Here is a 16,567-nt window from a genome sequence, read left to right on the forward strand (position 1 = left end):
TATTCCCCCAAAGGATTTACAAAAAACTGGCAATGGTGGCTGCCTCCATAAGAGAGAGGTCAAATATTATAGGGAAAATTCTCATCAGTTAACCTTCATATCTTATGGTGCCTTGTGCATTTTATACCATATGTATCCATATGTAGAATGTGTGATTGACTAAATGATGAATGAATGAATAATTCATTTACCTTGATCAAGGCTCTTGCTGCCTTCCGACAAGCTTCGTAGTACTGGTTAAAATTCAGAACTTCCCAATGCTCACTGTTCTTTGTTGCAAGGGCTGGATACATCCCAAATCGGCTGACTGACTCCCGAAAAAATTCAGGGATGGTTAATGGGGTCTCATGGCCTGGCCCATGTTTTGATAGCCTCAGAAGGACTTCTCCATCTCGATGAATGGTCCACAGCCTAGGTGTCACTGTAAACAGTCATCAGGGGTGGGTGGCAAATATTTTTATTAGTTTAATAACTTTGGAGGAGGAGTGTCCTTTTTTGGGCCTGAAGGGCTGAGTGTTGAATTAATCCCACTCCTTGAGTGAAGTCACAGGGCCAATACCAGCCCATTCATGCTTTCTCTTTCTTATTTTTCCTTACTCCCTTCAACAACTTCCTATGAAAATTTTCACACACACAAGAAAGTTGGAAGGCTGTATAGCCAAAACTCTCTTACTCACAATGTGGATTCCACAACCGCTAGCATTTGCTGCATTTGCTTTATCACATCTCTGTCCAGCCATCTCTCTATATCCATGCATTGCTCCATCTATTTCGAAGTAAGCTGCAGCTGTCTATCCATTTCATCCTTAAATTCACATGCTTTAGCAGGTGAATCATTAACTAGAGTTCCAAATTATTTATAGGTTTTTTTTTTTTAAGGTAAAATTTACATGCAGTAGACTACATATGCTTTGGTCAGTGGAATGTGAGAAGTGGCTGGTGTGTGTGTCTCTCCCAGGCAGATGAAAGGCAGAGACCTAGCAGAGGGACAAGCAGGCTCGCTGCAGGGAGCCCCATGTGGGACCCGATCCCAGGACCCTCGGATCATGACCTGAACCAAAGGCAGATGCTCAGCCACTGAGCCACCTGGGGGCTCCTTCCAGGCAGAAGGTTTAAGAGTCAGTGTGTGACTCACTGTACCTCATTCTCCTGCCACAAATATGGTAGGAAGCATATGTAGGGGGGGAAACCTAGTGCCAGACACATAATGCGAACAAGAAACAAGCGTGTGTTGTGTTAAGCTCTTGAGGTTTGGGGTTGGATGTTACATCGGCATCACCCGGACCACCCTGATACCACCCCTTAATGTGGAACTCAAAACCAGCTTGTTTCCCTTCACCCTTCATCTCCTTTAGGGGTGTGAAGTGGTTGATCCCTACAAAGAAGAGAAGAGGGTTTCCTCTGGAGAGAGTTGGCATGCAGTGTGTTCATCACCCCCCCCAACCATGGGTCAAGTGAGAGAAGATTCTGGAAACCCTCTTGGAGAACTGGGTTTGTGACTCTTGACTTTGTCTGACTGAAATTTATCTAGTAGAGAGGTGGTAGCTGGCTGTGGCTGAGTAGACAGGGGGTTGGGAGAACACTGCGTGTCCATGTGCTATGGGGTGCTGTTGTTCCCCTTGACTGACATGGACCCCATGGAGGAGCTCCTAAAGGCTTTTGTCTGGAAGACAGTAGAGAGAACCTGGGGATCCATGTTCAGAGGCAGACACTAAGGAAGGTAACCAGTGGGTGCTGATAAAAGAGCATGAACTATGTATTAGTCAGCTAGGGCTGCCGAGACAAAGTGCCCCAGCATGAGAGGCTGAAACCACAGAAATCTGTTCTCTCAGTTCTGGAGATGATAAGTATGAGATCAAGGTGTGGGCAGAGTTGACTCCCTTGGAGGCCATGATGGAGAATCCGTTCCATGCCTCTGTCCTAGTTCCTAGCTATTTGGTGGCAGTCTTTGGAGGTCCTTGGCTTAGAAGCATCTCCCTGTGTGCCTGTCTCTGTCCCACTTGACCCTTTTCATATGGACACCAGTCATATTGGGTTAGGGCCCACGCAAATGACATCATCATCACTAACTACATCTGCAGTGACTCCTGTTTCCAAATAAGTCACATCCTGAGGTGCTGCGTGTTAGGGTGCATCTTAGTTCATTTGACATAATACAGCACATTTATAAATAACAGACATTTATTTCTCGTAGCTGTGGAGGCCGGGAAGTCAAAGATCAAGGCTCTGGCAGATTCAGTGTCTGGTAAGAACCTACTTTCTGGTTCATAGCGGCTTCTCACTGTGTCCTCACCTGGTAGAAGGGGTGAGGGAGGTCTCTGGGGCTTCACCCTCATGATCTGACCCCCTCCTGTAGGCCCCCACCTCCTGATACAATCACACTGGGGTTAACTTTCAACACATGAGTTTTGGAAGGACACAAATATTCCACTTGGCAGGTGGAGTCAGTTGAGGATCGCAAGATGAAATTCTGATGTAGTGCTGGTTCAAAGTCCAATAACTGGTGTCTTTAGAGGAGAGGAGAGGACACACACCCAGAGAAGAAGGCCATATAATGATAGAGGCAGAGATTTCCGTGATGAGTTTGTAGACCAAGGATCGCCAAGGATTGCCAAGACCACCAGGAGCCTGGAGAGCATGGAGCAGATTGCCCACCACAGCCTCCAGAAAGACCCAACCCAGCCAATGCCCTGATCTCGGGCTTCCAGCCTCCAGAACCCCGACGGAACAAGTCTCTGTTGTTTCCACCACTCGGAAACTGTCTAGTTGGTTGTAACAGACCCAGGAATCTGACTCAGTGACCAAAATGAGATTTTGAAGATTACTGTCATTTGAGAATGATCGTAAAAGCTGTCATCCTCACCAACATTTTATGCACTTGGAAGATGGCAGCTGTGAAAGATAATGAAGACGCTCTATCTCATGGTGCTCCCTGAGCTTCGTTCCAGCGGCAGAGTGATTACAACATACAGATGAACACAATTACCACATACCTGCGCTATTTATGTATTTATTATATATAGATACTACAAATGTTAAAATACTATACTGCTATATAGTACAGTATATCTGTACTATATTATATTTATTAATATTTGTACGATATAAGTGTTATTACATCTGCACTATATACATTTTCAATTGTGGCTGCACTGCATATAATTACATCTGCATTAACATATATATGAATACACATGCACTATATTGTCACATCTGCACTGTATATGTTATTACAACTCGCCTATATTGCATCTGGACTGTATATATTACTACATCTGCACTATACATACACAATGGCATTTGCAGCGTGTATATTTATATATATAAACACAATTATATCCACAATATGTATTATTATATATGTACTTTATATTATTACACCTGCACTATATATATTATTACATTGTATATATACACACACACACACACACACACACACATATCTGTACTATATATGATGGTTCCTGGGTGCTTTACCAGGCTGTCCTACTAGGGAGATGTTATGATCAATGTCCTGTGGCACAAACAATACAAATGAGGTGTCAAAAGAGCAAGCCCCTCACCCACTGTTTCAGGCACCTCAGCCAAAGCCAGGCGCCGAGGCAAGGAGCACCTATGTCCTGACTTTCTGGGCGGGGGTGTGTGTTCCTTTATGAAAAGGCTTGGCTGAGTCAATGCATCTTCCTCTTCCCCATGCACACTCTAGCACAACATACCTTTGTTTTTATTCATGTTTATTTGAGAATCCGTAACATTCTCTTCACGAGTCATTGGGCTTTTAGCCTTTTGAGATCTGGAGAGACCATTCTTCATTGTACTGCAAGGCACAAAGCAGGGGACTTAGCGGGGCTGGCAAAGAGGCTGCAAGTCTAAGCCAACTTCCATCCACTGGCCATGTCTGCCTAGAATCCTGGGATCCATTAGTCATGCCTGCCCTGGACCTAGGAGGGGATGAGAGTGGTCTGTGTGCCAGAGATCACAGAGCAATTTTAAGTCCAGAGGGCCTTCAATCTGTGAGTTTCCAGAAGAGTCTCTTAAATGGTTGGAGTATAGAGACCAAGTCTATATGTGGTCCTGTGGGTGAGACAACATTTTGAATTCTCCCAAGGGAAAAAGAAACCCACAGGAGATTTCTGTTCTTGTTGGTTGCCCTAAAGATAGTACGACGTGAAAACCCAAAGGATCTAAAGGAAAAACAGAAAATCTTGCTTCATAGGAAGTTTTTGATTTTCCACATGGCAAAAGAATGCCATAAACAATCAAGCGATCAACAAACTGAGAAAAAAAATATGGATCACATGCCTAATTAAGGCTTGATTTCTTTTATATATAAAGAATTCCAATGAACCAATAAAAAAGTCCAGTACCCCAAGGGGCATAAATAGAAAGTTCCCTGAAAAACACATTTAAAATGACTTTCTCGGTCATGAGAGAATGCATAGAAAATATTATGATGTATTTCACCTGTCAGGTTGACTAAGCTAAAAAACAAAATTGAAAAATATATTAGCGAGGATGTGAGGGACAGACACTCTCATCCATTGTAAGACTGAGGCAGCCCTTGGAAGGCGGTGGCCAGACCACACGGTCGCTGAGCCATCCTTGGAGGACAGTGCAGTCTGGCTGCTGGGATCCTTGCATGCCCATTAACTGGGCTCTGTTGTTTGAAACCTTCTGTGTATGATGGGGTCAACCACCACTCTTTAACCTGGTCTGCTTTTCAGTGGGTTAATCTTTAAATATATTAAGCAACATTCTTTTGAACATTTACTTAACAAAAAATTGATATTTTTCTAGATGAAGTTATGTTCCCCAAAATTCATATACTGAAGCCCTAACCCCCAGTCTGCTTATATTTGGAGACGGAACCTTTAGGGAGGTGATTCAGGTTAGAGGAAGTGATAATAGTGGGGCCCGGATCCAGTAGGATTGGTATCTTTCTAAGAGGAAAGGAAACCAAATCCTGTTCTCGCCCCTCCTTGTGGGGACACAGCAAGGAGGCAGCTGTTTGCAAGCAATGAAGAGGGCTGTCACCAGAAACCAGCCCTGCTGACACCTTGACTTTGGACTTCCAGCCTCCAGAACTGAGAGAAAATAAATTTCTGATAAGCCACCCATTCTGCAGTATTTTTTTATGGAAGTCACAGTGAATTCTACAGTTGCATAAATATTTAGAAGATACTATTAAATGTCATTTAATGAACTGAGGAATTTAACGGACCAAAATTGCCGAAAACATTTGAACATTTGGCCACATGTTTCATTAATGAAATTCCCCTAAGCATGTAATTAAAATCACAACCCCAGTGTGTAATTTTGTTCCAACCAAAGATGTCCACAGACATCCAGACATCATCAGCAGTCCCCTTGGAGGCCAGGATTGCTGGCTGACATTGTTTGAAAACAACGTGTCTGCGTTTTCCGTGAAGGGAGATTGTATTATCTTGCTCATGACAAGCATTATGCTTGATACAAGAATCAAGCAGTCCTAAATTCTAGATTTGCAGGTAATTGTTCTCCAAGAATCAGGGATGCAGCAGACGAGAACCTGACAATTCACAGACTGGCTGATGTAGCTCTATAAGCTGTGCACGGTTCTGCGCTAGCCGACTCCAGCTTTGTAGTTCAATGAAAACGAGTAGCTAGAAAGGCACATTGTGATATGAACCCAAATGAGTCCCCGTGACATTCATACACACGGAGGAGATCAATCAGTGGGATGAAGCGAATAGCCAAGCACAGCCAATCTGAATGAAGCTATGAACACGCCTGTAAAGACATTCATGAAGTGTGCTGCAGAAGCAGCAGCCAGGAAGTCCAAGGTCTTCCTGGAGCAACTGGATCTGGCTCAGAACCTTGGTGTCACCCTTAATCCACCCTTTCCCCTCCACTGCTCCCTCCTTCCCTCTCTTCTTCTATCCCTCTCTCTCTCTACCTTCCTTTATCCTATCACCCTTCCACCCACCCACCCATCCATCTTTCCATCCTTCCCTCCATCTGTCCTTCCACCCACCCATCCTCATCCATCTATCTACCCACCACCTAACCAACTTCCCTCCCTCCCACCCTCCCTCCCTCCCTCTCTCCCTTTGTCCTCCCTCCTCTTTCTTCTCTCCCTTGGCTGTTTCCTTTCTTCCTTCCTTGCTTCCTTCTGTCTTCTGCTCTCCTCTCTCCCTTTCCCCAACCCTGCCTTTCGTTCTCTTCTCCCTCTCTCCTTCCTCTCCCTCTCTTCCCCCCACATCTGGCCCATCAACAAATCCCATCAGCTCTGTCTTCAAAATAGGTCCCCAAACCACCGCTCACCTGGATCCCAGGGACCCCGCCCAAGGGTGGATCCCATCAACCACATTCAACGTGTGGATTCCAGCCAGATCCAGACCCAAGCAAGACATCTGTGATCAGTGGTGATGTGAACACTGACTGGATGTCAAATGCCATGAAGAAAGGATGGTCTCTTTTTGAAGACTGATCATGGCTTTGGGACTAAGTCAAAGAATCCTTGTCATGAAAGGATTCACACATGAAATTATGCTGTTTGGAGTTTAAAATAGTCCATCAGGAGCATGGCCACATGGAGAGAACCAAGACCAACTCCATGTTGACAATTTTTGAAGCAAAATAATAAGTACAATTGTTATTGTCATTGGGGGGTGGGTCATGACACTTCCAGCTCTATTTGTTTGTGTGTTTGAAATATTTCATCATAAAAACTGTAAAAGATAAGAATAAAATAAAATGTTGGTCTAACCCTACCCCTCCTCTGCCTGCAGCCCTCCAGGGCTCTCACATCCCTCAGGGTATAAGCCCAAGTCCTCCCCATGCCCACAAAGCCCTGCATGACCACCGGCCCCTTCCTGCCCTCCCCTCCCTTCTCCATGGTACATCCCTACAGTGCAACACCACACCATAGAGGATGGAACTGTGGATGCAACAACTTGAGCACGTCTCAAAGGCTTGAGAGAAAGAAGCCAGACTCAAAAGGCCACATGCTTTATGATTCCGTGTATGTGACTTTCTGAAAAAGGCAAAACCGTAATGTCAGAGAACAGATTGGTGGTTGCCAGGAGTTGGGGTGCAAAGTGGGGTTGACTGTGAAGGGGGAACATGAGGGAATTTGGGGGAGGGTGGAAACAGTGACTGTGCTGCTAGTTATACAACTCCGAGCATTTGCCAAAACTCTAGAACTACACCAAAAAATGTGAATTCTCCAATGTGTGAATAAAATGTGCTGCATATCTTATTTTTTTAAATTTATTCATGAGAGATACAGAGAAGAGAAGCAGAGACATAGGCAGAGGGAGAAGTAGGCTCCACGCAGGGAGCCCGAGGTGGAATTCGATCCCAGGACTCCAGGATCACACCCTGGGCTGAAGGCAGGAGCTTAACCGCTGAGCCACCCAGGCGTCCCTGTGCTGTATATCTTAAAATGGACAATTGAAAAATGTTCTGTAGCTAACTCATTGGGTTTTCCAGTATCACTAAACATAAAATGTAAGGAGCAAATAAATTGTTAGCAATCACTTCCTATTTCCTGCTGAAACTTAGTTCTTGTCCACAGTTTGCCAATTATGTGTTAGTTGTTTAAAAGCCTAATCAGGGTGTCTGGATGGCTCAGCTGGTTGGGCGTCTCCCTCCAGCTTGTGTCGTGATTCCAGGGTCCTGGGATGGAGCCCCACATTGGGCTCCCTGTTCAGTGGGGAGTCTGCTTCTCCCCCTCAATCTGCTGCTCTCCCTGCTTGTGTGCTCTCTCTCTCTCTCAAATAAATAAAATCTTAAAAAAATAAAAATAAATAAAAGCCTAATCGCTTTTCCAAGTATGTGTTACGAGATGAAAGCATTCTTTCAAGGGCTATATTTTTATTCTATCAGTTTAAAGAGAAAAATTTCCTCCAGCCAGTTAGTTTTATATTTAAAAAAATATATATAGGGGATCCCTGGGAGATAAATATATATATGTGTGTATATATATATATATATATATATATATATATATAGGCTTACTTTGGCAAACTAAAAAAGAAAAGTGTACTATACAACAAAATTATGTATCCCCCTTAGGGATAAAACTTAGGAAAAACATAAAAATGTAATAAAGATCTACCTTGTGCAGGGCACTGTGATGAACATTTTGGGGCTACTATAAAGGACCTCGAGGATGGGATGAGGAGTGATAGCCTGATGTGTACAGAGTTTCCTTTTGGGGCAATGAACAATTTTTGGACCTAAACAGAAATGATGGTTGCTCAAAACTGAATGAACTAAATGCCACTGAGCCATTCATTGTAAAAAAACAAAAAAAAAAGTTAATTTTATGTTATGTGATTCTCACCCCAATGAAACACACACCCCAGAGGGGTCGGTTCATGGTTACTGAATTGGAATGTTCTTCAAGACAGGGTATTAAATCAGGAAAGCAAAATTCAGGACAGCATACAAAGAGGTGGCCATTTGTGTAGGTGAATGAGTTTGTATATGTGTTTGTGACACAGGAATGTGTTGTGTCTCTGGTCTCTAAGGAGTTGTTGCCTCCTTGGTGGTCATGAAGCAAAATGCAAGCAATCTGACTCCACTGCTGAAGCCTTGAGAAGGTCTCAGATCATAAAGTCCTCAGGTGCCTGCGGCCATCGGGGGACCTGCCCTGGTTTCTTTCAACCTTAACCATCATTAAGAATCCTTCTTATATACTCAGTGAGGGAGAAGGGCAGGGGTCGATCCTGGGACTCTGCTGCTGTCTTTGTGTTTCCTGAGCACCTACTGTGTGCCGGGGGAGTTCTAGACACTGGGCAACAAAACAGACAAAAATCTCTCCTTGAGCTGACATTCTGGTTGGAAAAAACAGCCAGGAAATGAACAGAGATCAATTCAGATAGGACAGGATGAGCCTCAAAAACACCACGCTGAGTGAGAGAAGCCAGATGTCAAAGGACACAGCATCTGATTCTATTTATAGGCAAACGTTCAAAACAAGCAAATCGGTAGAGACAGGAAACAGATGAGTGGGTGCCTGGAGCTGGGGACCGGAGTATGGGGTGTGACTGCTTATGGGCATACAATTTCCTTTGGGGATGATGAAAATGTTTTGGAACCGGTAGAGATAGTGGTAAACGGTACTGAATGTTACTGAACTGTGCACTTCACAGTGGTGACTTTTAAGGGCTCAGTCACTTAAGCATCTGCCTTTAGCTCAGGTCATGATCCCAGGGTCCTGGGATGGAGCCCGAGTCAGGCTCCCTGCTCAGCAGAGAGTCTGCTTCTCCCTCTGCCCCTCCCCCTGTTTGTGCTCTCTCTCCAATAAATAAATAAATACATAAATAAATAAATAAAATCTTTTAAAAAAACTTTAAAGTGGAGAATTTTGTGGTATGTCGGTATCCCTCCAATTTAAAAAAATTCAGGTTGAAAAAATAAATAACATTTTAAAAAAAGATTTTATTTATTTATTCATGAGAGACAGAGAGAAAGAGGCAGAGACACAGGCAGAGGGAGGAGCAAGCTCCATGCAGGAAGCCCGACTCGGGACTCGATCTAGGATCAGGCCCTGGGCCGAAGGCGGCACTAAACCACTGAGCTACTCGGGCTGCCCCACATTTTTTTTTTTTTTAAGAAGAAACTTCCTAGAAATAGGAGCCAGTGAAAATTCCAAGCATGCAACTTACTCTTTAGTCATATTTGATTCGATAACTTTAGGAAACTTTTCTAAAATTAATTGATTTAAGTCTTTAACACTTTAAGTCCACCAAAATAAAAACAGATCATTTTCATGATATGATAACTATCGGACATGATATGTAAATTTATGGTATGTTTATTTTACTTATACAAAATAAATGTGCTTCTTTCTTAAAAAAATTATTCACATCGATAATGATCACAAGGGAAACAACAGAACAGGATGTTGTAATAGAGAATGCTGCGGTGATCAGGGAGGCCTCTCTGAGGAGGTGTCACCTGAGTTGAGTGAGATCTGGCGGATGTGGAGTTCTACTGGGGTGTGGTGTTCCAGTCAGAGCAGACTGTGGGTGCAGAGGCCATGAGATGGGAACTAGCTTGGCTATTCCCGGTGCAGAAGTCTACAGCTGACCTCTGGGAGCGAGGGGTGTATGGAAATAAATACAAAGACAGCCCTACCTCCTGCCATACTCCTCACCTCCTTAGCTCCAGCTACTTGGACCTTCTCTGCATCCCCACATGCTCCAAGCTCCCTCTCACCTCAGGGCCTTTGCACATGCTGTCCCTTATGCTCAAAACACTGTTCTCCTTAATCTTCATCTATCAATCCCTCCCCAAACTCAACCTCTGCTTATGGGGTCTGTTCTTCAGGGGACTATCCCATTATCCCAGGCTGAGCTAGATCCACCCCCTTATTCCATGCTCTCTTCCCCTTTATTGCATGAGCTAGCTTTATAATAAGGTGAGAGAGAGAGAGAGAGAGAGAGAGAGAGAGAGAGAGACTCTCTTGTTGATCATTATATACCTAACACAGAGCACAGTGCCTGGCCCATGCAAACGATTAGGTGAGTAGGTATATATCTAAATATATTGATCCAGTAGACCTGTGGTTCTTAACTAGGGGCCATTCTGGCCCCCAGGGCACACTTGGAAGTGTCTGGAGACATTTTGGTTGTCACAAGTTGGGGGCTGCTATTGGCATCTAGTGGGTAGAGGCCAGAGATGCTGCAGTGTCCTGCAATGCCCAGGAGAGCTCCTCACAACTAAGAATTATCTGATCTCAAATGTCAATAGTGCCAACACTGAGATACTCTGGACAGGACAAGGCAGTTACAAGGTGCAGATGGCAAGTACAATTTGAGTGTCTTCTATATAGAAAAGTAATATGGGGGCAGCCCTGGTGGCTCAGCAGTTTAGCTCCTCCTTCCGCTCAGGGCGTGATCCTGGAGACCCGGGATCGAGTCCCACGTCAGGCTCCCTGCATGGAGCCTGCTTCTCCCTCTTCCTGTTTCTCTCTCTCTCTCTCTCTCTCTCTCTCTCTCTCTCTCTCTCCCCCCCTAATAAATAAATAAAAAATCTTAAAAAAAAAACAGCATTTAGAAAAGTAATATGGAAGCCCTACCCAGAGACATCTCCCTGTGATCTTGGGCTGGGGGATCCTGGTAAAACCAACTCCTGTTAAGACCAAGACTATTTAATACAGGACAGCAACAGCAAACCAATAACAGGCGGTTCTTTCCTATGCATCAAACACTGTTCTGAAAGTTTTACCTGCATTAACTCATTTAATCTTCACAGTAATCCTAGGTAGGTACTATTATTTACTATTAGCCCCCATTTTACAAATGAAACTAGAACACAACAAGGTTAGTTTGCCTATGGTCACAGCATGATTTTTTCTTCTCAGTCTTAGGAGCATTCATTCATTCATTCATTCATGAGCAGCTGTAAGTGGGAGCTTCACCAAAGCTAAGGTCAAATCCAGCCACGTGTTTGAAGAATCTTGACCAGATGAAGAATGTCTGTGTATTGAGACATCAGAAAACAGTAAGTCAAGACAGGCTGGGATAAGATATTTGCTCTGCTCATATCCCAAGGAAAAATTCATATCCAGAATATGAAAAGAGCACCTCTGAATTAAAAAGGCATAGGTAGGGCAGCTCCGGTGGCACAGCAGTTTAGCGCTGCCTGAAGCCCGGGGTGTGATTCTGGAGACCCGGGATTGAGTCCCATGTCAGGCTCCCTGCATGGAGCCTGCTTCTCCCTCTGCCTGTGTCTCTGCCTCTCTCTCTGTGTGTGTCTCTCATGAATAAATAAATAAAATTCTTTAAAAAAATAATAAAATAAAATAAAAAGGCATAGGTAAATAATCCAACAGGAGATGGGTGAAAACATGAGCAAGCAGTTCACAGAACAGGAAACTGAATGGGCTGTAAACACAGGACAAGATGCTCAGATTCTGGGTAATCAGGGAAATGGACATTAAAGCCAGAATAAGATACCATTTCATTCCCCGTAGATAAAAAATGCATCCAAGTGCTGGAGAGGAAAGAGAATGGGAGCCCTCCTCCTCTGCTGGTGGGAGCTAAAGATGGCACACTCAATTGGCAAAACTCTGGTATTAACCATTAATAGTGAACATATGTTTTTCCCTCACGTGGTATTTTCACTCCCAGGTATATATACCCCAAAGAAACTCTTGCACATCTACTCCAGGAGACACGGAAAAGAAGGTTCACAGTAGTAGTGACGATAAGAACCCCACACTGGAAAACCCCTAATGTCCATCAGCAGAAAATGGACATATCCATTAATCCAGGAACATACACAAAAACTCAGGTGCATTTCCCAGCCGTGATGCTGACAAAGAAGCAGGATGTAGTATGATTCGATTTATATAAAGTTCACAAACAGGCAACATTGATTAGTACTTGTTTGGGTGCTGATTAAAATTAAAAACTGAGGGAAAGTTTCTGCAGACAACTTAGGATAGGGGTTACTGCTTTCAGGGGAGGGGGGAACATAAGAAAAGAAGTAGGACATACAGCGGACTTCCAAGTTCCTAGTAACGTTTTATTCCAAAGATCAAGTAGGTATATAGACATGTATTGTTATTCATTAAATTTTCAGATATATTTGATATCATTTTCTATGCAAGAGGTTTCACATTTTTTAAAGGTTATTCTAAATATTTACTTATTTGTTTTAGAGAGAGCATGGAGGGGGTGGCAGAGGGAGAGGGAGAGAGAGAATCTCAAGCAGACTCCCCACTGAGCATGGAGCATGACACGGAGCTCGATCCCACGACCCTGAGATCATGACCTGAGCCAGAATCAAGAGTCAGACACCCAACCAACTAAGTCACCCAGGCGCCCCTGTTTCACCATTTTAAAAGGCCACATAGGGTTTATTGTAACTGCAAAACTATTAAACGTTTTATCGACATGAGTTACTGCATTTACAAAGGGTGAAAAACATACGGTGTCTTCAAGGTAGAATTCGATGAAATAGTCATTTGTTTATGAAAAATCTTAGTAAATAAGAAATGGAAGACATTTCCTTAACTTGATAAACAATATCCAGTGGAAATATGCAATAAATATTATACTTAATAACAGCAACAAAAGTGCTGGAAGAATTTCTAAGAAATCGGGAATAAGACAAAGATGTCAGCTGTCACAGCTTCTATTCAGCATTGATCCGAAGGTTCTTAGCCAATGCAGTATCACAAGAAAAATAAATGAAGAGAATGCAGATTGGAAACAGACAACATTGTCAGTTTGCAGCTAATATGATTGACTACTTAGACCACTTAGACCATCCAATAAACCAAAGAGTTATTAGAAATAAAATTTCTATAAGGTGATTAGGCAAAAGAGCAATAGCTTTTTTGTACACCGGCACCAATCAGTGAGAAAATGCAACAGAAAAAGATACTGAGGGTTTAGCTCAAGACCAAAATGTGTGCCTGTGGTAAGACTAAGTCCGAGTGAAATATGCTGCTGAGTGACAGCCAGACACTGAATCCCAAAGGACTCCCACATACCCCTCTCCCGTACTACTGTCACCTGCTGCTTGCCATGAGTCCTGGCCATCACATTATAGCATTCGCTGCCGAGACATCTGGCCACTCAGAGGGCTTTCTTCTTCCACAAAGATGATAAATAAGTTGCCTCTCCTGGAAGTCTGGACATGTGCTACACTTTCCCAGGCCCCATCACTGTCTGGGTCCAGCCAGGATGGTAGCGGTGACAAGAGGCAGAAAGGTGGGCAGTATTCCTCCCTGACAGCCCTTCTACTCCATTCAACCTTCCAGAACCATCCATCCCAGCCACCTCTTGTGACATCACTGGCTGTCCCTGCCTCCCCACCCCACCCCCACCCCTGGGGGAAACTGCTTCTGTGGCAGGAGGTTTGCTGTTCTCTTTTCACTCATTCATCTGTCCCTGCACGCGTATGTGCATGCATTGCACTCCTGCCATGGAATTTGTCAAATTTGCATGAAGCCACCACACTTAAACGTTGGCCATTGCGCTTGATGCTAGGGACATAAAGAGGAGCAAAACCAGGTGAGGTCTGCTCAGGAACACAGCAGGAAAACCTAGACTCATACAAATGAATGCAAACTTACAATTGTGCAGAGAGACCCACAGTGTCAAGTGGATTTGATGAAGGACCCGACACAGGGAGGTCAGGAGAGCTTCCTTGAGCGGAGACAGCAGGGGTCTCACCACTTTTTATCACACTGCCCTACGTTATGTATCATCGGTCGGCCTCCCCTTCTCTATGTCTGTTGTGCTCACTGCTGCATCCCCAGCGGGGCACACAGTAGGTGCTCAATACACAAAGATTTATCAACCAAACATTCTGCACCAGGAGAGAAAAGAAGAAGGAGTGTTCCGTTGTCTCTGGAGATTTCTGGGTGGTCCGGGCCCATGGCTGACCAATGTTCACACCACAGACTCTGAGGTGGCTGTGGCTGGGAGAGCCAGGGTCCACTGATATCCATTTGGCTCCTTCTCTAGACTCTTCTCCTGAAGACTGTCTCCCAGGCCCCTCGCTGCTACATGTGGTCATCTGGCTAAATCCTGACCCATGGGACAGGGAAAGAAGAGATGGAGGCCACTTTGGGGTCATGCCTTTAGTGGATGGGAGATGGCGTTCATGGGTAGGCGAATCCATGGGGACAGAAAGGAGAGTAGAGGTGCAAGGAGCTGGGGCGAGGAGCAATGGGCAATGGTTGCTAGTAGATAGAGTCTCCCCTTGGGGCAATGGAAAGGTCTTGGAACTAGACAGAGGTGGTGGGTGCACGACATGGTGAACGTACTAAATGCCACTGAGTTAAACTGGTTAATGGTTAATCCAATGTGAAGTCTTCCTCAACAATTTTTAAATAAGTAGATCATTATTCTGACCCTGTGGCATGATTTAATACTCCGAAGGCCCTCCGTTAGTGGGTGAGAGAGGCCAAACCACTGGGCTAAGCTCACGCAGGAAGCAAGAGGCAGAGAAGCAGAAGTCACGCTTACTTCCCCACCCCTGCTGCGTCCCAGCGCTTCACAGAGCATCCTGACTCTCAGAGAGGCTTCGGGTTGTGGTCCCCAGACCCGAGGCCTGGCAGCTGCACTGCCAAAGAACTGTCCCAAACTTTACAGCTGGAGAAACAGAGAGGGTAGGTAGCCTGCCCAGAGGCACACAGCTGGTCAGAGGCGGGTGCCTGAGAACGCCAGTTCTAGACGGACGTCATCTCTCTGAGCTTCACTCTGTCCTGACTGACGTTGAAATTCCTCCTACAGGTGCCTGGGCCTTCCTCCTTGTGTCCCCGTCCTCCGGATATTTCCTGAGGATCCGGCCCTGCGAGTGCACCGCTCACTGTCCTCTGGCCCTGGCCCTGTCGGGTACTGTCTTGATTTAAAATCTTGACGTTTTGTGCGTCGTGGGTTTTTGGCATCTGGGCTGATTTTTTTTTTTAACATACTGCATTAAAATGCTTTTCATCTTGGCAGCTATTTCTCTGTGTTACTATGGGTTCCTGGCTTTCCCCTTATATTTTGTCCATTCACCCCCACCCTGCATCTTATTTACCGAGTTCGCGTCTGTGACTGGTTGTTCTGGCCACTGAAGCGGACTCTTAACATCTTGTAATACTGTGATTGCGCAGTAGACTGCACAGCCATTCCCAGCCCCTTCTCCGTTTTCCTCTGAGCCAGAGAGGGTGGAAAAGCAAAATCCTCTCTTTCCCGGACTTCTCTACAGTGGCGAGTGGCCGTGTGACTATTCTGACCAATACAACATAAGGGCAAGTCAGCTTCTGGAAACATCTGCTTTAAAGGACAAGCAGGAAAAAAAAAATAAAGGACAAGCAGGAAAGGAGAGATCTCTGAGGTTTCCCCTTCCCCTGTCTTCCTGCCTGGTATGGGGAGGAAGGGAGCAATGGCAGCTATTTTGCAATCATGAAGCGACAGTAAAAGGTACATGCAGCCAGCAGCTTGGGACATTAATATCCTGGGCTCTTGATGGTGACGGTGAGTAGCTGAATCAAAGCTACTCCATTTACACATAGATTTCCTGTGCAGTGATGAAAAATAAGCCCTTAGGTGGTTGTTGTTTTTTTTTAAGATGTATCTATTTTATAGAGAGTGAGCACATGCACAAATGTTGGGATGGGGGGAGCGGGGTGAAAGGGATAGAAAGAATCCTTAAGCAGACTTCCCACTAAGCACAGAGCCTGACCCAGGCTTGATCCCAAGACCCTGAGATCATGACCTGAGCTGAACTCAAGAGTTAGATGTAACTGACTGAGCCACTCAGGTGCCCCCAAGCCCCCTCCGCTCTTTTTAAAGATTTTATTTTTCAGTAATCCCTATGCTTGACATGGGGCTTGAACTCATAACCCCAAGATCAAGAGTGGCATGCTCTACCGACTGAGCCAGCTGGGTGCCCCAAGCCCCTATTTTACAACCCACTTTGGTTAGATTTTCTTTTAGATACAGTCAAATGCTAACTGCCATAACCTTCGAGTGATATTGCTGGGCTGGCTAGAAGTTAACAGTTTATGATGGGCCTAGGTTATCTAGTTAAGTAATTAGCCCCAAATTTCTCAAGACGAAAACCTTGA

General features: G+C 44.7%; 2 protein-coding genes and 1 long non-coding RNA gene across 20 annotated transcripts in view; 1 reads left to right on the plus strand and 2 right to left on the minus strand.

Annotated features, from left to right (window-relative positions):
- The window catches only part of LOC112666362 (long-chain-fatty-acid--CoA ligase ACSBG2-like), a 39,133-nt gene extending 25,352 nt beyond the window's left edge, over positions 1 to 13,781 (minus strand). For 4 of the 11 annotated variants that reach the window (XM_025457177.3, XM_025457173.3, XM_025457172.3 and 1 more), the window contains exons 1-3: positions 13,518 to 13,778; positions 3,717 to 3,817; positions 192 to 421 (exon numbers count right to left, since the gene is read on the minus strand). In XM_025457177.3, coding sequence (XP_025312962.1) covers positions 192 to 421; positions 3,717 to 3,817; positions 13,518 to 13,531 — 345 coding nt within the window. In that variant the 5' untranslated portion in view covers positions 13,532 to 13,778. Of the gene's footprint in view, positions 1 to 191; positions 422 to 3,716; positions 3,818 to 13,517 lie in introns of all 11 variants that reach the window. The other 7 variants (XM_025457175.3, XM_025457168.3, XM_025457169.3 and 4 more) reach the window with 4 other exon arrangements.
- LOC112666364 (uncharacterized) overlaps positions 1 to 15,454 on the plus strand; it is a 54,607-nt gene extending 39,153 nt beyond the window's left edge. For 5 of the 8 annotated variants that reach the window (XR_003140827.3, XR_003140826.3, XR_004807367.2 and 2 more), the window contains 4 exons: positions 1,356 to 1,491; positions 2,195 to 2,245; positions 2,439 to 11,496; positions 15,246 to 15,454. This is a non-coding gene — a long non-coding RNA (uncharacterized LOC112666364). The remainder of the gene's footprint in view (positions 1 to 1,355; positions 1,492 to 2,194; positions 2,246 to 2,438; positions 11,497 to 15,245) is intronic. The other 3 variants (XR_004807365.2, XR_004807368.2, XR_004807366.2) reach the window with 3 other exon arrangements.
- LOC112666363 (long-chain-fatty-acid--CoA ligase ACSBG2-like) overlaps positions 1 to 16,567 on the minus strand; it is a 151,759-nt gene that overhangs the window by 60,188 nt on the left and 75,004 nt on the right. The gene's annotated exons all lie outside the window — the stretch shown is intronic.

The sequence above is a fragment of the Canis lupus genome, chromosome 20 (genome assembly GCF_003254725.2).
Source record: "Canis lupus dingo isolate Sandy chromosome 20, ASM325472v2, whole genome shotgun sequence".
Taxonomy (NCBI): domain Eukaryota; kingdom Metazoa; phylum Chordata; class Mammalia; order Carnivora; family Canidae; genus Canis; species Canis lupus.